Source organism: Ostrinia nubilalis, chromosome 11, assembly GCF_963855985.1.
Source record: "Ostrinia nubilalis chromosome 11, ilOstNubi1.1, whole genome shotgun sequence".
NCBI classification, from domain to species: Eukaryota; Metazoa; Arthropoda; class Insecta; order Lepidoptera; family Crambidae; genus Ostrinia; species Ostrinia nubilalis.
The window spans coordinates 16,670,787-16,693,747 of NC_087098.1; the positions used below are offsets into that span (position 1 = coordinate 16,670,787).

Consider the following 22,961-nt stretch of genomic DNA (forward strand, 5'->3'; position numbering starts at 1 on the left):
TGTAATGTCCAGGCAGGTAGCGCATTTTCTTACATAACTTTTCAATTCCTATCATTGGAGGTCCGAAAATATTTCTCATACAATTTGATATCATAATGATCATTCTTCATAAAAAATTTAAAACCTACATATTTAAAAACATAATCATTGATATTCATAATATCACTAATCATACACTTAGTTTTTACTAATATTTGTTTTCATATATTTTTCTATACTAATGATCGAAACTCATAATCATTCGAATAAATAACTATAATATTCATAAATGTGATGTATCCTAATAGGGTAAACCGTATAGCTATTGCCCACTTAAAGATTTCAAACACATTGAGATGAAAAATTAAAGAAAGTATTTTAATTATCGACCATTTATGACTTTTTTCTTATAACTCAATAAACTGTTAAACAGAATATTAACAGTTTTTAGTTAAAACTTACGTAACTTAGAAAATATTGAAATAAATTTAAAATCCTCCAAAAAGTACAGTCATTGCCCATTACTTACACTAATTGCCCACATCAAAGCACAGTAATTGCCCAGTATCTTAAACCAAAATAATCAATTTTAAAATGACAAAATAGGCTTTAAATAAACAAAACAAAACATTAAACTTAAATTCTAGTAGACACTAGTAGTACAGTCTTCAAAATTTCAAAATAAATTGCGTTTGGCCTTATTAACATAAATTATCAAATATTTCTTGAGCTGTTGTTGATGTGTCAAGGCAAAATTTTGAATTTTATATGTATTTAGTTTTTTATCTTCTTTGATATCAGTTCAAGTGGTTACTCAGAATGTTCAAATAGCTGTTGGTTATTCTTCCCTAAAGTTGTATCTATTTCCTTACAATTAACATTTTCACTAGTAGATTTAACGTAGGATTTTCATTTTTTGTATTTGCGTTTGAATTTTTATCAATTTTTTCAAGCCAAACCATATTTTTCAGCAATTCATCTTGTAGATAAATTGTTGGATACATCTTCGAATCGCTGCAAAACCGACTCCACGTAGTCTTGTCTGCCCTACCCCTAGAGTGTAATTTAAAAGCCGGAGACGAGGAGATACCAATGCATGCTGCATGCTCTGCATGCTTATCTACTCTATTAAATTATATATGATTTTTTTAAAGATACGAGTATGTCTGTTATAAAGTAAATTATTCTGAACAACAACTTTATGAGTTGAAGTATGTTCTTAGTAACAACATTATTAATTAAAACAATATGATCAATGAATGTTATGAAGAAAAAAGATCTGAAAATAAAAATTATGTATTTTAAATGGTTCTTGGTAGTAACAGTATTGATAAAAAAATTATGATTACTAACTGTTATGAGCTCCGATGGTAGTAATAAAAATGTATGAATAAAAAAAGTATGAAAAATAAAATTATGAAGAGAGATTATTATGAACACAAATCGGTAGTAAGACAAAGAATAGGATTTAGAATTTTATGTGAGCCAATATAGAACCGTCCAGGCATGATAAGGCATCATAGACATTATTGATGCATTCATATGAAAGGGAGTATTAAAGATGAACTAAAAACATGTGATACATAATAAAAACCAATTATATTTTTCATGTATACAAAATATGAAAATATTATCTACAAATAAAATATTTTATAACAACAATAGATGTATACTTTAATGCTTAAATTAGCTTAGGGCCCTTTCCCATGGCAGTCCAGTGCAGGATCCTGCAGAAAGTACTTATGTTTTGACATCCCATTTTTTGGCAGTTGCAAAAAAATTTGCAAGAAACTGCTAGTGGGAACACTTCTATTAAAAAATTATAAGTTGTAAACTGGATCCTGTTTAAAACGGGATGTTCATGTGAATGTTAGTATTAAAAGATTCTGAAAAAAACAGTACTAACAAAAAACTGATGTTGCTGTGCGAAAGAGCCCATAATGATTAATGGAATCACAGAATACTTGATGTGTTTACACATCTTTTGTTATTCGAACAATATCACATACCTAGTTTAAGATACATTATACTTAGCAGTGTAGTTAACAGGGCCATTAACATAATATTCTGTGTGTTTGAGCTGCAGTAGAATCAGTAGAGTGGAGCAGTATACAGGGTGGAATTTTGTAATGCCACCTGGAGGGAAAGTACTCTTAATACTGTAGATAGAAAATTTTACTACAAGGAAACATTTCTTAATTTAGGAAAAGAGATAAAAACTGCATTCAAGGATTTCTGAAAATTTGCTGCCACACCCGGGAATCGAACCAACTAAAATTTGTTAAAAATTACACCCTGTATTTTATTGCATCGATCATTAGGGTTAAGTATAAGGATGAAATCTCTCTAACAAACTTGATAAATCAAATGAAAGGAAAACCATGAAATCTTAAATTATTTTAAATATTTGCAGAAAATTGTATGTTGGTGAATTTTCGAAATTTTTTAGAAAATCTTTGAATGCAGTTCTCTTTCTTTTCAAAAATAAAGGAATGTTTTCTTTGAGTAAAATTTTCTATCTGCAGTATTAAGAGTACTTTCCCTCCAGGTGGCATTACAAAATTCCACCCTGTATAGTGGTACAAGCTCGAAGCGCGCAGCTGCACTATACTACGACGATACATGCTTTCCTATGAAACTTTTATCGACGTGTCACTAATAGCAATTTCATAGAAATATATAGCAGTCAGTAGTGTCGCGAGGACTTATCGTTCGCTTCAACCGTGTGGAGTCGGCTACAAAATTATACTTTTAAGTATCAGAAGCGGCTCTAAAGGTGAGGAAAATTGGTTGGGGCATATATCTCGGGACCGGGGTCAGATTCGGCGGGGGTGGCGGCGGCGGCGGGCGGCGCAGGGGCGGCGGGCGGCGGCCACTCGCCGCTGCGGCCGCCCGACTTGCGCACCACGCGCAGGTCCGTGATGCGCATGTCGCGGTCCACCGACTTGCACATGTCGTAGAGCGCCAGCGCCGCCACCGCCGCGCCCGTCAGCGCCTCCATCTCCGCGCCCGTGCGCGCCGTCACGCGCACCTCGCACGCCACGCGCAGCGCGCCGCCCGCGCCCGCCGGCAGCTCCACGCGCACGCGCGCGCAGTCCAGCGGCAGCGGGTGGCACAGCGGGATGAGCTCGGCCGTGCGCTTGGCGGCCAGCGCGCCCGCCACCTGCGCCACGGTCAGCGCGTCGCCCTTGGGCAGGCGCGCGTCGCGCAGCAGCCGCAGCAGGCGCGCGCCCACGTGCAGCCGGCACTCGGCCTCGGCGGCGCGCGCCGTCACCGGCTTCGAGCCCACGTCCACCATGCGCGCGCGCCCCGCGGCGTCCAGGTGCGAGAAGGCGCCGGCGTCGTCGTCCGCGCCCGCGCGCGTGGAGTAGCAGCGCGCGGCCGCCGGGCGAGCGGACGGGGCGGCCCGGACCCCGGCCGTTATCCACCGATCAGAACCATCGGCCGGTTTTTCATCTTGGCGAGATTCTGCATACCTATAAACGTTAACAGAACAGAACGCATTGTGAATTTGACCCGGAAATCGAACGTTCCGTTGTGGGTGCGTCCCCGATGAGCCCTCGAAAGTGTGTTTTAATAAAATATAGATACTTTTGTCTTCGTGTCACTGCAGAACGTGCTTTTTATCAGACTGTCTAAATATTAAAATACTAGCTTTCCGCCTGCGGCTTCGCGCGCGTGGACTACATTATCTACATATTTTACGGAACCATATTTTTTTCTAAAATAAAATGTAGCCTATGTTACTCGTGGATAATGTAGCTTTCGAATGGTGAAAGAATTTTTAAAAACGGTCTAGTAGTTTTTGAGCCTATTCATTACAACCAAACAAACAAACCAAGTTTTCCTCTTTATAATATTAGTGTAGATGTATAATATAAGAAAAATATTTTTTTGTATCGTTGCTGTGTAGAATTTTTTTTTGGGAACGTTCGTCTTCAGGGTCGCACGGACGCGTGTGGAGTGTGGTGTGAGAGGGCCGGCACTGACCGGCGTGCTGCGGCTTCTTGTTGCGCAGCGCGGCGCGCACGAGCTGCTCCAGGCGCGCGTCGTCGGCGCCCGCGCGCATCGCGTCGCGCAGGGACACCTCCGCGGCCCCGAACAGGCATACCTACATCAAAAATTATTTTATTTTTAATTAGAAATGCAGGAAATCTTCCGAGCTTCAAGCGATGCCACACGGATAGATCGTAGCTCAGATGCAAGTCTGACGTCGCCACCCGTCACCTTGAGGTTCCCGTCGGCGGTGAGACGCAGGCGGTTGCAGGAGCCGCAGAACTGCTGCGTCATGGACGCGATGAAGCCCACGCTGCCCGCGTAGCCCGGCACCTGCCACACCTGCCCGGCAAGACACGGAATCGCTAACTAGACAGCAACAGCAAAAAAACCCTTCGCCGTAGCCGGGTAAAATAAATAGTAAAAAAACAACAACAGTTAAGAAATTTAATGAAAAAGGGCTACTATAAAGTCGATGATTATTTAAAAGATAAAAATGTTTGGGATACGTTACTGCCTAGCTCGCATAAATATTTATAACTTTGTACATTTTAAAGCATGTAAACCTTTGAAAAAGAGGCTGACAATAGTGACTGAGTTTCTTGCGCTGCACGGTGGTCTGAAAATGAAGCTCCCATACCATAGAAACTTAATGTCAGAAATTAATAAATAAAAATATGCATTGTGTTTAGTATACCTCCCTTTGTTTTACTAATATAGTATGAAGGGTATGAGTAGCTCCATGTGTGAGAAAAAAAATATTTTAATTTTTTTTGTATGGAAAAAAACACTTAAAGTTGATTTTTTTTAAACTGAATAGAACTGAAGGGCTGGTACTCACATGGGCTATTGCACCATACACGGCGATCAAGATGACATACAATTCTTGTGCCTTTGGGTGCCGCTTTGCATGTACCAAGCTTTGGAAATTTTGAATTTTCGGTAGGTGATTTTTCAAGTCTTTGATGTTATTTTATGAAGTTATTAACCGCTTTCAATACGAGAATAGTATGTAAATTAATACTCATATAACTAGGAATACACTAGGGATATTTTGAAATATTTTTTATTTTGAAAATATAAAAAAATAAAACGTTTAATCATTGAATGAAGTAACCAACCAGTTGGTAACTGACATTGTTAGTAGTTACTAACCTGCTAATGACTTTTAAAGAAAATAATAGAAATCAATATTGATTAAATAAACAACTTAAAAAATCGAACTGCCTAATAGGCCAGTAGAATTACATTTGAAATCGGAAATAATTCCTACAAAATATTTTATTGTTTTAATGGCTTCATTTGTTACTCATTAAGACTATCCTAAACTTTCGACTTCGACGGAGTTGTGCTTAAGTGGTGGGGGCCCCCGAAAGGGGCGTTTTTCGGTTTTACGGTTATATCGCGTAAAGGACTTACCCTATCGAAAACTGGTCTTTATGACGGATGAAGAGCATTTAATCCTGCATTGAATAAGACCAAATTCATATGTTTTGGACAAACTGTTCTCGTGCTTATCTTCGAAAAAGTACAAAATGTACGTATAATTAATGATCCTCTCCACGTCCAATGGCTCGATACCCGCAGGATTCCAAGTTTTGAAAAGGATCGCCTCAACCGAGGAAGAGGTGCAGTAACCGCAGTTAAGGAACGGCTAGGACGAACAAGGATAGGTGCATCCACCTCTTAAGCCTTGACAGGGTTAAACTGGTTGAGTCGGCCCTTTACAAGGCTTGGGAGCCTGCGAGTGACGAGTCATTGGACGTAGACAGGGTCAATAATTATACGTACATTTTGTACTTTTACGATAGGGTAAGTCCTTTACGCGATATAACCGTAAAACCGAAAAAACGCCCCTTTCGGGGGCCCCCACCACTTAACCCATATATGCCCAGAACTATTTAGGTCCCAGATTTTTATGTATATTGGCATATTTACTCTATATAGGCCCATAATCATGAACCAAGATGAGTTTTTGGATTTCAGGATTTGGAACTATTTTTTTTTCAGTCGGTCGAAAACGACCGCCTGGGCATATATGAGACTACAATGTAGGTTTTCATAGTATAAAGTATTTTCAAATAATAGTCGTATTTATTATATAATTAGTTTACAAATTTGAACAGAATATAGCAAATAGTGTATAACAATCATATTTGGTTTATATAGGAACTTAAATAATAATACAGTTAGTACAATTTAGGCCTCAAAACATTTGTCATGGAGATTTACACTACACTTGCTGCATTTCTTCACAGTTATGTGTTTGCATACTGCACAATTTCTACGAATCTGACCGGTGAGGATCAATCAAATGCTCAGCACCATATCGCCTTACACTTAGTGGTATATTAGACGGCACTGGGTGTGTTGAAGGTAGACTGAGTTCAAGGAGATCTATATTTTGGAAGCAAATTTCTAGCAATTGACCTTCGAAACTCCAGAGTTATTATTGACGGTGACATCAATCAACCATGTCAAAAACATTAGAACCATTTTTTTCCTTCCCATGAATAACTTTGCCGAAATAGCGAGATCCCTTGAAGCATCCGTAGACACTTTGAAGTTTCGAAGGTAAATTACTAGAAATTCGCTTCTTACAAATGGATCTCCTCGAACTCAGCCTGGACCTTCTACACGCCCAGTGCCCTCTAATATACCTCTAAAAGGCTGTATGGTGTTGAGCATTTGATCCTCACCAGTCAGAATCGTAAGAATTGTGCTTTACGCAAAAACAAACAAGTGTTTTGCAGAATTTCGTGCCTAAATTGTACTAACTGTGTAATTATTCAAGGTCCTAAATTAACCAAATAACATTATTTTACACTATTTGCTACAATTTGATGAAATTTTAAACTAATTATATAATAAACACGACTTTTATTTGAAATACTTTATACAATGAAAATCTACATTCTGGTCTCATATATGCCCATGCGGTCGTTTTCGACCAACAGAACTTTTGCAAAAAATAACAAAGCACATATTTATATTTTCATAACACTTCTTAGTTATTTACCTTGGAAATATATTCATTTCAATATTTCAATCGCAATAATCGTTTAAAACAGAATACATAAAAGAATATTTACATTTTTGTAAGACTGGGTGCACTAATTTCAACAACAAAAAAATTAGTGAAATTCAATTTCAAATTCTAAAAAAAGTGGCGGCGTACGAACTTAGTAACTGTTATATTTGATTAGGAAGTTCTTTCAACGTTATATTTATAGCGCTAAAACAGAAAACAAACGTACAGTTTTTTTGTAATTGGCATCGCAAGAGAACATGTACCATTGGGTCGTTTTCGTGCCTCTGGGCATATATGGGTTAAGCACAACTCCGTCTAAGTCGAAAATTTAGGTAGTCTTAATGGGTAACAAATGAAGCTATTAAAACAATAAAATCTTTTGTAGGAATTATTTCCGATTTCAAATGTAATTCTACTGGCCTATTAGGCAGTTCGATTTTTTAAATTCTTTATTTAATCAATATTGATTTCTATTATTTTCATTAAAACGTCATTAGCAGGTTAGTAACTAATAACACTCCTGGAATGGAAAGGATTCGGCATAAACATTAATGGTGAGTACATCACTCACCTTCGGTTTGCCGCTCAGAATACGGAACAAACCAGAAACCGTCAACGGGCGTAAATGTGTATTCATATAAAGTACTCCAAATCGCACTACTTTGACTTTAGAGCAATCAGTCAATGGCCGGCGCGCGCATTGTTTACATATCCGTCAGATTGACACTTTATAATTAAATTATGCCGTCTTGTGCCGTTCCAACATGTAAGAATGCTACTGGAATTACGAAGAAAGTGCATGGGATCATGTTTTATCCGTAAGTAGCACATTTCCAATTCATTTTAATTAAATAATAATTTTCAAAAAAAATCACGGTTGTATTTTGTAAGTGTTGCCACAGGTCAACGGAATATTTTACCCTACTTTTTTATATTGAATTACATTTGTCTACTTATAAAAAATTCACGCGTTAATTTTGTTAGCGTTACCACAGAATAATGGAATATTTTCCCCATCCTTTTTGTTTTAATTAGTTTTTAGTGTAATTTCATCCATGACATGACAACCTGATTAATTAAATTATAAGTGCCACTTGTGGTCTAAACTGAATAAATATTTTTGATTTTGATTTGATTTCAATATATTGAATTAATTTATAATATTACTCCCTAATAATGAGGAGATAATAAATTACTATCGTGAATTTCATACTTTCCCATTTATTCAAAAGTAAGGCATTGGTATCAACAGATCAGCAGCAGCAATATTTGTATATTTAATAATAATTTTAAGTAATTAATTATTGCTTACATACTTACTCTGATTTTTTTTCAGGATACACAGCCAGAGTTGCCTCGCAATCAAATTTAAGTATTGGTGATGTTTTTGATTTGGATTCTGTTTTTGACTCCAAGAAAAGTTAAACTAAAAGCACTACTGCGCCGTAAACAAATGTTTTGTTGTCGATATGTTTACATAATAAAGAACCTTAAGTTTCTTTTTTGTTTTACTTGGCATTCTAAAATTTATATTCGACTTTTGTAATTGACTTTTAAATAACATATTATACCTACATAAAATATAGTACATATATTACACTATTTAATAGAAATAAATAATCATCTTACACTTAGTTACTTCGGAGTAAAAATTAAATTCATAGGTAGGTAGGTACTATCTATGCCTATGGCCAGTCATGTCGTCTCGTTCTATCGCAAAGAATCACCATTTGATAAGAGCGAGAGCAAAAACGGAAATGGATAGTTAACACTGGCCGTGTGTACTTATTTCACTTACTTATTTTTTACTTGTTTAACATCTCTTTAAAAAATTACATAATTTTACCCCAAAAATGGGGGTGTCACACGGCGCTAGTAACACTAAAGGGGGTAGAGGGGCGCGGGAGGGGAAGTATTTTGGACACAAGTTGCCGCGTAGAAATGTTATCGAACACTCCTTCTGGTTTGTTCTGTATTCTGAGGTTTGCCGACGATATTGTGGATATGGCAGAATCGTTAATGGCGAGTACATCACACACCTTCGGTTTGCCGACGATATTGTGGATATGGCAGAATCCTTGGAAGATCTTGGCACAATGCTCGAAGACCTTAATCGAGTTTCCCAACAGGTAGGTCTGAGGATGAACATGGACAAAACGAAGCTTATGTCGAATGTCCATGTTGCGCCTTACCCAGTTTCAGTTGGGAGCTCAATTCTCGAGATTGTCGACAAGTATGTCTACCTCGGACAAACGATCCAGCTAGGTAGGTCCAATTTGAGAAGGAGGTCAATCGTCGAATCCAACTCGGCTGGGCAGCGTTCGGGAAACTACGCAACATCTTTTCGTCCAAAATACGTCAATGCCTGAAGACTAGAGTGTATAACCAATGTGTTTTACCAGTGATAGCTTATGGCTCGGAAACGTGGCCTCTCACTATAGGCCTTATACAGAAGCTCAAAGTTGCACAGCGTGCTATGGAGAGGGCTATGCTTGGTGTTTCTTTGCGAAATCGAATCAGAAATGAGGAGATCCGTAAACGAATCAAAGTCGCTGACATAGCCCGACGGATTAGCAAGCTGAAGTGGCAATGGGCAGGGCACATAGTACGCAGAACTAACGGCCGATGGGGCAGAAAGGTTCTGGAATGGAGACCGCGTACCGGAAAACGCAGCGTGGGACGTCCACCTACAAGGTGGACGGACGACATCGTAAAGGTAGCAGGGAAGCGCTGGACGCAGGCCGCTGCTAATCGATCAACATGGAAAGCATTGGGGGAGGCCTATGTTCAGCAGTGGACGTCCTATGGCTGAAATGATGAACTAATAACAATGTCAGTTACCAACTGGTTGGTTACTTCATTCAATGATTAAACGTTTTATTTTTTTATATTTTCAAAATAAAAAATATTTCAAAATATCCCTAGTATATTCCTAGTTATATGAGTATTAATTTACATACTATTCTCGTATTAAAAGCGGTTAATAACTTCATAAAATAACATCAAAGACTTGAAAAATCACCTACCGAAAATTCAAAATTTCCAAAGCTTGGTACATGCAAAGCGGCACCCAAAGGCACAAGAATTGTATGTCATCTTGATCGCCGTGTATGGTGCAATAGCTCATGTGAGTACCAGCCCTTCAGTTCTATTCAGTTTAAAAAAAATCCACTTTAAGTGTTTTTTTCCATACAAAAAAAATTAAAATATTTTTTTTCTCACACATGGAGCTACTCATACCCTTCATACTATATTAGTAAAACAAAGGGAGGTATACTAAACACAATACATATTTTTATTTATTAATTTCTGACATTAAGTTTCTATGGTATGGGAGCTTCATTTTCAGACCACTGTGCGCTGCTTCTTCTCAGCACTGGCCCATTTATTGTCCTGAAGCAGTGGTAGGGTTAATACTGGGACGTGTAAAAGTGTCTTTTTTTAAGCCTATTTACAGAAATAAATGAGTTTTAATGAGTTTTTTTAAACCGAATGTGCTCACGCGCGCAGTGTCGTTGGCGCGCGGCGCCAGCGGACGCAGGTCGGGGTGGCGGCGCAGCACGGCGCGCAGCGCGGCGCGGTACGGCACCAGCTTGCTGTCGTCCCACGCGTTGCCGCTGAACGGCATGAACTCGATGAACCTGCGGCGGAGGCGTTCGCGATTACCGTCTCGACTTCGGGTGCTCTTTTGTCGGCAGATACGCTGCTTGACGTCGTCGTACTTAATCTCGTTTACCTGACTTCGATTTCACGGTCCCGTGTGTACTCCACGAAATCACAAATTTCATCATCGTTGAAGCCTGAAAAATGCATTATTTTATTATTAAGATTTAGCAATTGCATATTCTTGTTGTAATAAAACAAACCTATCCAAAAGCAACAAGCGATTTCCCGTCGCTTTCTTAAGGAATTGACACACTGGATGTGGACTGCGGTGACCACAGAAACGCATCTGGTGTGGTAAATTCTTTATACAGCTGGTTGTTATAATGAACGAAGGTCAACAAACAAAATAAATTGTATTCTGTGTTGCGTGACGGTAATGATAGGCTACCTACTCGTTTAGAAGGTAACGCATAATTTATTACATGTACCTACCTAGTTCATCCGGCGAAACAGAATGCCGCGGCGGCGTCACACCGAAATTAAGTATCAAATAAATAACGTAGCCCTCCTATACAAACCTTTGCAATGCCTTATCTAGGTAACTAACACCCGTATTCACAAACGATGCTTGCTTAAGTGAAGCAACAAATCGAACGCACAGCGTTGAATAGAGCTCTGTGATTGGTTCGTGTGTCACCCTGTGCGTCCACGCACTGTGAGACCTCATAGAAATGTTTGTGAATACGGGCATTAGTAAGTACCTAATAAGCACACTCATGTATTAGTGATAAGACCTATATGTACCTACACTTAGTACGCAAATAAACAATTTGAATTAAATTGTACAATAAATTGTTTAGAGACCTGAATAAATAAATAAATACACTACTACTCGCTTCGGCGTTTCGGCGGAATCTTCGAGGAAGTTAACCAAAATTCAATGCGAGTGACCGACCACACACTCATGCAACCTCGCGAGGAAACCAGTCTCTCGGAGGCTGCGCACAGTGTGGCTAGCACGAAAATCTTTCGTCTTCGAATCGTTTGCGTATTCCCAGAATTCGAATTCAACGATAATCAGTATGACGATCTCGACTGTCAAAATTATTTTCGTTCTACCATTTCTCATACTGAGTTCACTTTACGTCAAGTTCATAGGGGCGCTGTTAAAGTTTTGATACTTTTTTTTTATGGCGATTCCAATACGCTAACGATTCGAAGTCGAAAACTTTTCGTGCTAGAGGTACAGGTAACATGTGATACAACATGGTATTCAAGTGGCGATTGCATTTGACAAGAATAGGCTAGTTTCTTAAAACGAAACGTGATAATTAAAGACCGGTATAATTGGAGCATTTACAAATGGACCGGTCGGGTTTTATGCTTACCCTTCATGAGCACGGTATTAATTTTAAGAGGGCGGTATCCCAGCTGCAGGGCGAGGTCCACGCCCGCCAGGACCCGCGACAGTCCCTATATGAAAAATAAAATTTGCTACATTTCACTTCCATGACATGACACGTGTAAAATACACTTGAGATAATCGGTTACTTACCAAAGGAAATAAATGTAAGTCAGTAGCATAAAATAAATTAATTCTTATCTACCTGTCGTTACAGAAAACAACATGCATTAATTTACATTACAAACACATGACTTTAGAAACGAACAAAAGTCAATTTGATATTTTAAAAAATAACCAACTTTCAGTTCGTTTAATTTTAATGTTTCCTAGTCACACGGTGTGTGTCAGTGCTCGTCACCGAGTACACCAGCCCATTCGGCGTGCAGCTCCAGCGGCCTAGATCAGTCCTGGGCTTATTCCACTATTAGCCGTTGACAATCCCCGTCAACGGGGATTAGTGAACTTTTTAGTTCATTATTCCCCATTATAAGCCTCCAATTGGCGTTAACGGGGATTGTCAACGGGGAATAGTGGAATAAGCCCAGTCCTGGCACTCACCGGGCGGCGCGCCATGTGCTCGTAGCGCTCGGCGCGCAGCGAGTCGAGCGACACGTTGAGCGCGGCCAGCCCGGCGCGCTGCAGCGCGGGCAGGCGCCGCGTCAGCACCAGCCCGTTCGTGGTCATGCTGACCGTTTTTATCCCTTCTATGCTGGTTAAGTCCTCTGTATTTTGAAACATAGAGTTTAAAAATTGGCGACATAACCACCTGTACAAATGTAACTGTTCAACTTTTGTCATGTTAATATTAATAATATCGGAAAATAGTTTGTTCAAATGTCTTAAGGAACATTATTACTTTCATGAATCAATATTCATACGGTAGATTAGTCACAATAACCTATAACTTCTGAATTAGTATAGTAGTAAACGGGGTTACTCGTTCGTACGTATGATGTCGGCGAGGTCAGCGCGCAGCGTGGGCTCGCCGCCCGTGAGGCGCAGCTTGCGCACGCCCAGCGCCGCGAACACGCGCGCCGCCCGCGCCAGCTCCGCGCGCGACAGCAGCCGCTCGCGGGGCGACAGCGCCGCGCCCTCCGGGGGCATGCAGTACTGACCTGCGCAACGCCAACCGAACACAAAGCTGAACACCCTTCCGTGCACTGTGCAAAGACCCTGACGGATGATTAACATTTAGGCAATAACTGACATCGCAAATTACACCGCTCGGTCAAAGAAATTCGCAAGTAATCGTGGCGGCGACCCAGCAAATCGGTGAGCGGCGACCGTGCACCTTCCGGTGTCGCCGGTGACGCCTCATGATGCTCCCCCATAGAGGAACTTACTGGCGCTGAGCTTACCTGTAATAAAAAATACACAATTTATAGCATAGCATACACGACGTCCTATGGGATAGGCAAGTAATATTTTAAGGTATTATAGATAATTTAAAAAAAAATTGATATACAAAATTTTGACGTCATGTAATTTTTTTTTTAAATATACTTCTAAACTGTTTTTTTTTTTATAAAATCACAATATCTAATATTTCTTCGAAACTAAGAAAATACAACTACTAGTTCCTTTATCAATTTTAAACATAATAGTAATATCTAACGATTGAATTAATAAAACATGGATGTCAAATCAAATCAAATCAAATTTCTTTTTTGTCCGTTTCTATAAGGCAAAATAAAACACTGTGCAGTGTACTGTACCGCCTCATTGTAGCCAATCATAATATATTTCATTTCTTTTAACATTTCCAATTTGGAAGCCAAGCAAATTGGTTAAAATTAGGTACTAACTTACTACATTATTAGTTACAAGAAATTACGTAAATAAATTATGCACATTATTTTCTTTGAAAACTTACATCAGTATACAATCTTCTGTAGCGCACCGCAAATCTTGCAACATCAGCCTCGACCCTTGGCACACATGATAACGATTTTAATATAATTACATTAACCCGCATATTAACTTGATAACACGAGCTGCCTTTAGCAAATAACTAGTAACAATAAAATTGTAAAGTATTTTTTCAGCAAACAAGTTTTTGTTTGAAGTTTATTATCACTAGCTAGTGACGTGGCAGACAAAAGATAAGGAATCGGTAACCGGTAAGGAACCGGTTAGGACCTCTACAAACAATGGAATCTGAATATAACCAAATAATGATTTATTGATTTCTATTCTAAATTTAATTAGGTAAATGAATAAAGTGAATACCTACGTAATAATATAATTATACAAAATTATAAAGAATGTGAAAATTGTATCGACTCAAACGATACATTTTATTATTTCTTTGCTATGCAGTGTAAGTAAAAACGACTCACGAAGTGACAAATGAATGACAGACAAAAAAAAAAAAGTCCAAAAAACCACACACAGCCGTGTAAACAACAATACGAGAAAACTGAAAAATAATCTTGAATTAGGATAGTTTTATTAGTAAAACTTATCTAGATCTGTAATTTTGTAAGATTACAAGCTTAAGCAGCTAAATTAAAAGCTAAACTTTGTGTTTGTAAAGTGCTATTTCCAAAAATGTCGCTTTTTCCGGCATATGCACTAGAAGATGCCGAAAGTTGCACCGATGTGCAAGGAATGCAAGGTAGGTAATATAAAATTTAGTGAGCTATAAACAAATCTAAATGATATCATAGGAGAAAAAAGATTCTACAGCCATTTTACCTTTAACCTTTACCTTTATCTTTTAAAAGTAATGTACTTACCTGCAGTACAACCAATATTATAGTCAGTTAAAAGAGACCGGAGACACCGGAGGTAGCTGAATCTAAAGACGCATCGAACAAGCCATATGTGCCATAATACAAAAAAGTTAAACACCTGATGAACTCTGGTTTAAAATAACATTTCTAAACAAAATGCTAATTGAAGTCAATTAAATCCATGTAGATCATTATCTATACGGGTTTAATATTTGGTTATAAGGGGGTTTATGCATGGGCATTAGTTAAATACATATCACCAACAAAAGAACTAGTTCTTGATGCCTTCATCTGCATTGTGAGTAGTCTCGTTTCAAAATTTTCAGTAAATTTTTAAGCAGTCTGTTTTTTTTTATAATATTTACCCACTGACCCAGTGGTTCCCAAAGTTGTCTGGGCTAAGACTCAGCTAATACAAGTTCCCAAACTTGTGAAAATAAACTGTATTCGAAGTTTTCGAACATGTATTTCCACACTTTCGTCTAGTGGTGGGCGTTAATCAACATAAGTAGTTATAAAACCTATCTATTTAGCTTCAAAATGATCACTAGTTAGTTAGTTTTGCAGGGCAATCGAATACCGCACTTAGCCTCATGATTGGGCCATTGTGCGATGATCAGGAGTTATCTAGCGTCAAAATATTTATCTATAACAATTCAAATTGTTTATTGTATGTCACATTGCAAATAGCTTGGTGTTACAATAGAAATAGCAAGTGATGCCCTGCAACAAGGGCACAGCAAAACAAGGTTGCACAAAGCAATATTTATACCTACCTATAAAACAAAATTGGCTGCAATTTTTTGTAATAAATAATAATAAAAAAAAAATTAGTTCATTATTTTAGACTAAAAATTAAATGAACTTTTTTGTTCATCTTTGAACTAGCTCAACTTTACGATAATATTGGATATTGTAAATTCCAGAAATGTCTCCTGCATGCGAGGCGAGCTTACTGGCCAGCGACGACGAGGCGCCGCCGCCGCGCTCGCCGCCGCCGCCGCCGCCGCCGCCGCCCTCCTTCCGCGACACCTTCTACCTAGACCCCAAGTCGGACTACGGCAACTTGCGAGTGTCGACCCTGTACTACCCTGGCAGACCTCAGTGAGTGAATAACGCCAATATTGCAACCCAGAACCTGGTCTTGGTTTAGTTCATTAAAATAAAACCGACTTCAAATGCGTGAACACAAAAAAAAAACTAAAAATTATTACTTGGGTGTGAAATATTTTCTTCAAATTCGCATGAAACCACCCTTTTGATAATACCTATTCAACAAAAAAATTATCGTTCAAATTGATTTATAATCGGCGGAGATATTGCGTATAAAAAAGTTCATCCCCAATTTTCCACCCTTGGGGGTTGTTTTTTCTATTATTAAATTTAAACGGGACCACCCTTGAGGTATTACCTATACGCCGAAAAAAGATTTGTTCAAATCGGTTCATAATTGGCGGAGTTATCGCGTAACAAACATAGAAAAAAAAAAACATACGGGTCGAATTGAGAACCTCCTCCTTTTTTGAAGTCGGTTGATAAAACATTCGGCATTATCGTTGTGAAGGTACGCCAGCCGCAGCTTGGCGGCGCTGGGCGCGGCGGGCGCGGCGGGCGGGGCGGCGGGCGGGGCGGGGGGCGCGCGCAAGCGGCGCTACTTCGAGGCGCGCGCGCCCGAGCCCGGCCCGCTCGCCGACGAGCTGGCGCCGCGCCTGGCCGCCTTCCGCGCCATGCTGGCCGACGCACCCACCGACGTCGACCTGTGGCTCCAGTTCATCCGCTTTCAAGTCAGTATCGGGACTCTTTGCTATAGACAACATAATGACACCACAGTCAGTAGCGGCGTAAGGGGGGGGCGGTGGGGGCGGTCCGCCCCGGGTGCCAAGCATCAGGGGGTGACACAAGTCGCGCAGATTAGTACTCACTGGCGCATCTGCATGGCAAATCTGCGGTCTATGGTCTATGTCGTAATAGGGGGGGGGGGGGGGGGGGCATTGTCTTTCAATCTTCGAATCCCAAAATCCTGGGGGGTACCAGCCAGGGGGTACGCCGCCACTGACCACAGTCGTCCGATTGAAGTGTTAATTTTTAATCCGAACGGAGCATCGAGCGTGTCCAGTATGAAGCGCTCATGAGTGAAAGATAACAGGCCGTCGACAGTTGACGTTAATGGATTTCACTGACGCGACGAGTGTCGGACGGTCCGTTCTGTCGCAGGAGCGGCACGCGGGCGCGGGCGCGGCGCTGGAGGCGGCGGCGGAGGCGAGCGCGCGCGCCGACCACGCGCTGCTGCGGCGCGAGCGGCACCGCCTGGCGCGCGAGCTGCTGCCGGCGCACCGCTACCACGCCTCGCTCCGGGACGACATCGCCAAAGGTACCGCGTCGAACGTTGCGTTTCGTTGTCGAAATTAACCTCGAACTAATCTGTAAGTCTAGATATTAGCACGTCACTACCTTGTTTAATATACCACGCAATTTTGTATACCCATTATACACTATACAAGAATGCATGGTAAATTCAGTGAACTGCTCCTGAATCGAATGTACCTACTACTGCTATTTTCTATTTATTTATATTAACCGGCAGACAGTGGTGACTGAGTTTGTTGCGGCGCTTCTTCTCAGCACTTGCCAAATGTTGGTCTCGAAGCGCTGGTAGGGTAAAAAGATTATGAGACATGTAGAGGCTCCTTAAGAGCAAAATGACGATTTGTAAGAACTATTTATTAGTCTAAACAAATAAAGAAATTTTGACTTTGACTTTGACTTTGAAGCGACTCACGTCCGGCCTGCGTTGTCCCGACAGAGAAGTCGGCGGCGCGGCGCGCGGAGCTGTGGCTGCTGCTGCTGCGCGCGCTGCCCGACGAGCCGGCGCGCGTGGCCGCCGCCGCCGCGCACGACTGCCCCGCCGCCTACCCGCACGTCCTGCACGCCTACGGTGAGCCGACCGCCCGCCGCCCGCCGCCCGCCGACGCTCGAGCTCTAGAACCCGTCCTGTGCAGGGTCGCACCTGCGCGAGGCGGGGCTGTGGGAGCTGCTGGTGCTGCTGACGGAGCTGGTGGCGGCCATGAGCTTCCCGGCCGGCGCCGCCTTCCCGCCGCCCGCCGACGCCGCGCGCGCCGCCGACGCCGAGCGCCGCCTGCTGCGCCTCGAGGACGAGGTCGGTCCGTCTCCGAAGAATCGAATACGTCTCCTTTTTCTCACCACCGACTGTAACGCCTCGGACGCCTCGGCAGGTGCGCGCGAGCGGGCTGCCGCTGGCGGCGCGCTGGGTGCGCGTGGAGCGCGCGCGCGCCGCGGTGCACTGGCGCCCGGCGCGCGCTCTTTCCGCGCAGGACCTGCAGGTGAGCTCTCCCACACCAAAAAGGCTGTTATCGAATCAACGACAGAAGCGATTTTGTTTTTTTTTTTTAAATAAATTAAATGTTTATTGCGATTAAATCAATGTACAGAGTATTCTTATTCTTATGACTAGCGACTTCTGCACTAAGCAAGCGTAGCTTGTGTCGCAGTAGCTTTAGTTTTTACAAGAAGTGACATTGTGAGCGCTCTCAGCTATGTTTGTTGGTGTTTAAGAGGGGATAGAAAACCTAATGTCCACTGACGAGTGGGATATAGAAAAATGTAGCTTTTATTTTATTAATAACTAGCTGACCCGGCGAACTTTGTTCCGCCTTAATGGCAATAAATAAGCAGACTTTTTTTTTTAAATTTCGAACGGGATAAAAAGTATCCTATGTCCTTCTCCTGGCTCTAAACTACCTCCCTGACAATTTTCAGCTAAATCGGTTCAGCCGTTCTTGAGTTATAAGTGGAGTAACTAACACGACTTTCTTTTATATATATAGATTTTATTAAAGATTCGTCGCACCTAATTCGATCTGCGGTCAGGTCGAAGCGATCGGACGTCACGCGAGCTGCGTTCGCTTCGACCTGACCGCGGACCGCATCGGTGCGATGAAACCTAACCTTTATCGGTCGAAACGACCCGGGCGTTCGCCAGGCGGACCCGCAGCGCGCGCCGCTGGCGGCCGACGTGACGGAGCTGCTGCTGCCGGTGCGCGGGCCCGACGCCGCCTTCCTGCTCGCCGCGCAGCTGCTGCGCCTCGCCAAGGTGAGAGAGGGCCCGGCCTCGTCGCGGTCGCCGCCGAGCGAGCCTCCAACCTCGATGACCGCAGGTGCCGATGCTGCCCGGCGGCGAGCACGTGCGGCGCGCCTTCTCGTGCGGCGCCCACGACGCGCGCGACGACTGCGCCGAGGCGCTGCTGCCGCTGCTGCGCGCCGCGCGCCGCCTGCCGCCCGCGCACCCCGCGCGCCCCGCGCCCGCTGCCGCCGCGCGCCTGCTGGCGCTGCTGCTGGACCCGCCGCACTGCCTGCACCGCGAGCCGGGTGAGCGCTCGTGTCCCCGCGCCGTCGCGTCGCGATCGCGAAGTGTCCGCTCACGTGTCGCCCTCCGCAGAGTTCGCGAGCTGGGTGGACGGGCTGTGGACGGCGTGCTGCTCGTGGGTGACCGGCGCGCGGCGCGCGGCGCTGCTGAGCTGGCGCATGCGCTGGATGCACTCGCTGGCGCTGCTGCTGGACCCGCAGGTGGGCGGGGTTCGGGGGGCGGCGACGCCCGCGTGCGTGCCGTGCGGTGACCGAGACGCTGCTCGCAGACGGAGCACGGCGCGCGGCAGCTGCGGAGGCTGCGGCAGCAGGCGCGCGGCGCGCTGAAGGCGGCGGGCGCGGCGCCGCTGCCGTTCGCGCAGTTCGCGCGCCTGGAGCTGCTGGCCGCCGGGCCCGCCGCCGCCGCCGCCGCCGCCCGCCACGCCGCGCGCGCCGCGCTGGCCGACCCCGACGCGACGCTGAAGGAGCGCCTGCACGCGGCGCGCGTGGCGGCCGAGCTGCCGGGCGGGCCGGGGCTGTGGCCGCTGGCGTGCGCCGCGCTGGGCCGCGCGCTGCCGCCCGACGCCGCGCTGGCCGCGCCGCCGCCCGCCGCGCTGCTGCAGCGCGCGCTCGCCGTCGCCGAGGAGCGCTGCCAGGAGCTCGAGGGCCAGTACGCCGACGACGCCGACCCGGGTGAGTCGATCGACGACGGTTCGTTTCGGTCGTGTCTGCGTTCGCGCTTAACGTGTGTTCCGTCCGTCGGGTGCAGAGGAGGAGTCGAGCGGCGGGGCGCGCGTGCTGGCGGCGCTGCTGCCGGGCGCGGGCGAGTGGGCGGCGGCGCGCGCGCTGCTGGCCCCGCCCGCGCGCCGCCTGCAGCTGCTGCAGCGGGCCGCCGCCGCGCCGCGCGCCGCGAGCTGGGCGGCGGCGCGCTACTGGGAGCAGGCGGCGTGCGCGCTGCTGACGGCGGCGCCGCCCGGCCCGGCCCGCGCGGGACTCGCGCGCCGCCTCGCCGACCGCTTCCCCGACAACGCGCTGCTGGCGCTCGGTAACTACGCACGCGACTTTTCTTTCGAACTCCTTTTGAATTCGTATGAAGGGAGATTTATCTACAATCGAACTGCCTGAGGCTCTATAATTTACACTCGCTCTGTAATCTATAATCTGCACTCGTATCGTAAAATCCAGCCAATGAAAACGTAATGTGCCGTTTAACCTCGCCTTAAATTTTAGTTTCCATGAGTGCAGACAGTGTTGAACTGTCCTATTTTGACACTCCTCGTGGATGCGGTTCCACGAGCACTGTCAGCGTCCGCTCTGTGTGTCAGTGTGCAGCGGCGGGCCGGCGTGGGCGGGCGCGGGCGCGCGGGCGGGCGGCGCGGGCGCGCGGGCCGAGCTGCTGCCGCCGCTGCTGCGCGCCGTCTCCGCCTGGGGTGCGTACGCTCGTTGCGGGACCTGACCGCTCCCCGATCCGTTTTCACCGAGCGACTTTAAGGGCTAATTTCACTGGGACACCATGGCGGCGCAACCGGTCGCCGGCTACCAACAAAATGTATACAGCTCTATAGAGAGTTACTCACCTGGTGTCCGTTTGGTTGCGCAAAGCTGTACACATTTTGTTGGTAGCGGCGACCGGTTGCGCCGCCATGGTGTCCCGGTGAAATATAGTCCTGACGGTGCGATCGTGGCACAGAGTCCGGCGACTCGGCGGAGTCGGCGGCGGCCAGCCGTGCGGCGCTGCGCGCGTGCCGGCGGGTGGCGCGCGCGGGCGGCGGCGCGCTGGCGTGGGCGGCGCTGGTGGAGGCGGCGGCGCGCGCCGACTGCGCCGCGCTGCCCCCGGCGCACGCCGCGCGCGCCGCCGCCGCCGCGCACCCCGCGCACAAGTGGCTGTACGTGCGCGGCGCGCAGTGGAGCGGCGCGGGCGCGGAGGCCGCCGACGCCGCGCTCGAGCGCCAGCTGCGCCTGCACGCGCTGCCCGACGAGCTCGCCGCCTCCGACGCCGACGCGACCGCCGCCGACGCGACCGCCGCCGACGCGACCGCCGCCGACGCGACCGCCGACGACGCGACCGCCACCGCCGGGCGCCCTGCAGCTTGATCGCCTCGCAACGCGATCCACCAAAAGTTACGACGGAACTGTAGTGAACGTTCCAGTTTATCCCCGACGAAAAACGTGTCTGTCTGTGGCATAGTAGCTCCCGACCGGGTGAACCGATTTGGATTTTTTTTTGTCTGAAAGGTGAATTAGTCGGGAGTGTTGGGCTATGTTTGATGATTGAAAATAAGTCTTAACCTTGTTCAGACGAACATTGATCTCTGATCAGCAACAAATTTGGCCTACATCATAGTGCAATCGTTGCACATTACACGGGCGTACACTATTATAGATTTAAGTAATGTACTTGTATGTGTGTGTAAATAGCGTTAGTATAAATATTGTAAGATTGTTAATAAATCCTCTTTAACTGTTTGGACTTGGACTACATCATTTCAACCACGTATCGTTCCACCTGGTAACTATATTCCTCTCACTGTGGCCAAGACACCCTTAGCCATCAGATCCTGATCAGTCTTGTGAGTCTGCTTGACTGGCAGTGAGAAAACCCACTCCTCACCTTATTCCTCACCACATTCCGTCTGTTACCTTAGGTCTCACGGTGCAGACATCCCTCACTTATTTATATATTTATTTATCTTACATTTATGCTGTAGGTTAGGGAACTAGGGAATTAGGATACCTAGGGACATAGTTCTATCCTATACTTAGTATAATTGTTCATGTGTAGCTAGCCGGTGCCTTTACAAGAGACCACACTTCCACGCACTTAAATACATTATTTTCACACTCTACATTAACATTAGTCGGCAGCTGCACATTATGGTCCTTCGAGCAAAAATAGGTTAAAATACTAAATTAATTTACTACGCGGTCCTATTACCCCCTTAGGAATGACAAGGACAGACTGACACTTCGGAGAGTTATGTGCTGGTGTACTCAACAAGCATCAGTTTCGTAGCAATCTGGAGTACTTAGATACCTGTTGTATCCTGTTGGAAAGCTTCTATTACGGTAGCGGTTCGGTCACTGGCCTCCCGGAAGAGGGTCTCACCGGCTGATTGAGAAGTCGCAAAATACCGTAATTAGGGCGCAGGTACATCAAGTATTGACATAAGTTTTATTGATAGACGTAGGGTAGGGTATTAGGAAGGAACAGAATAGACAAGAGGAGCACCATGGAGATACAAGACATCAACGAGTTAGTCAAAGAGCAAGAAAACATATACAATGATATCCTACGATTTATGGCGAATATGAAAAAGGATTCAGCCTCACGACATTCACGACAATACATAGACGACAGGACATGTCGATTAAACAAATTATACGAAAGAGCAAAGACGAACCATACGAAACTACAAGACCAAGAAATACTTCCACGCACTTAAATACATTATTTTCACACTCTACATTAACATTAGTCGGCAGCTGCACATTATGGTCCTTCGAGCCGGAATACGACGACACTATTGACTACTTGCAAAAAATACTTTCAACGCACAAATACACTACATTAAACTACTTTGAAAATTACATCAAGAAAAAATACGACGACACTATTGACTATTTGCAAAAAATTGAAGCCAAACTGCAAATTGTACACGAACTATACCAACCAGAAGAGCCGCAAGAAGACTCAACAGACGAAAATCTTGAACAAAGTCCAAAAATATTCATACAAAATTTTCGAATATCACAACTCGCTAAGAAGCTTATTCAGGCAAAGACAGGAATCACAGAAAATAAACCTACGTGGCATCTACAATCATTATTACAAGTTATACAAAACCAA

At 44.6% G+C, this 22,961-nt stretch overlaps 2 protein-coding genes and 1 long non-coding RNA gene across 3 annotated transcripts; 1 reads left to right on the forward strand and 2 right to left on the reverse strand.

Annotated features, from left to right (window-relative positions):
* Positions 1–2,749: 2,749 nt before the first annotated feature.
* LOC135076012 (cyclic pyranopterin monophosphate synthase-like) lies at positions 2,750–3,277 on the reverse strand. The gene has a single exon (XM_063970458.1). It carries the CDS (start codon positions 3,275–3,277, stop codon positions 2,750–2,752), a length of 528 nt encoding a protein of 175 aa, XP_063826528.1.
* Positions 3,278–3,321: 44 nt separating this feature from the next.
* LOC135076395 (uncharacterized) lies at positions 3,322–14,100 on the reverse strand. Its single transcript, XM_063970887.1, has 10 exons — positions 13,891–14,100; positions 13,225–13,375; positions 12,965–13,132; positions 12,576–12,739; positions 12,001–12,085; positions 10,743–10,806; positions 10,509–10,647; positions 4,207–4,317; positions 3,970–4,090; positions 3,322–3,455 (listed from the first exon to the last, which is right to left on the reverse strand). The coding sequence occupies exons 1-10, from the start codon at positions 13,990–13,992 to the stop codon at positions 3,400–3,402; spliced, it is 1,161 nt and encodes a 386-aa protein (XP_063826957.1). The 5' UTR covers positions 13,993–14,100; the 3' UTR covers positions 3,322–3,399.
* On the forward strand, positions 7,595–8,505 carry LOC135076396 (uncharacterized). Its single transcript, XR_010258254.1, has 2 exons — positions 7,595–7,824; positions 8,343–8,505. It is a non-coding gene; the product is annotated as an uncharacterized LOC135076396 (long non-coding RNA).
* Positions 14,101–22,961: the final 8,861 nt, after the last annotated feature.

Coding starts and splice junctions, on each gene's coding strand:
- LOC135076012 (XM_063970458.1), bottom strand. CDS start 3,277: ATGGTGGACGTGGGCTCGAAGCCGGTGACGGCGCGCGCCGCCGAGGCC.
- LOC135076395 (XM_063970887.1), bottom strand. CDS start 13,992: ATGCGGGTTAATGTAATTATATTAAAATCGTTATCATGTGTGCCAAGG. Junction 10,648..10,742: donor GACCGTGAAATCGAAGTCAG/GTAAACGAGATT, acceptor CCTCCGCCGCAG/GTTCATCGAGTTCATGCCGT. Junction 4,318..10,508: donor GCGCCAACGACACTGCGCGC/GTGAGCACATTC, acceptor CTTGCCGGGCAG/GTGTGGCAGGTGCCGGGCTA.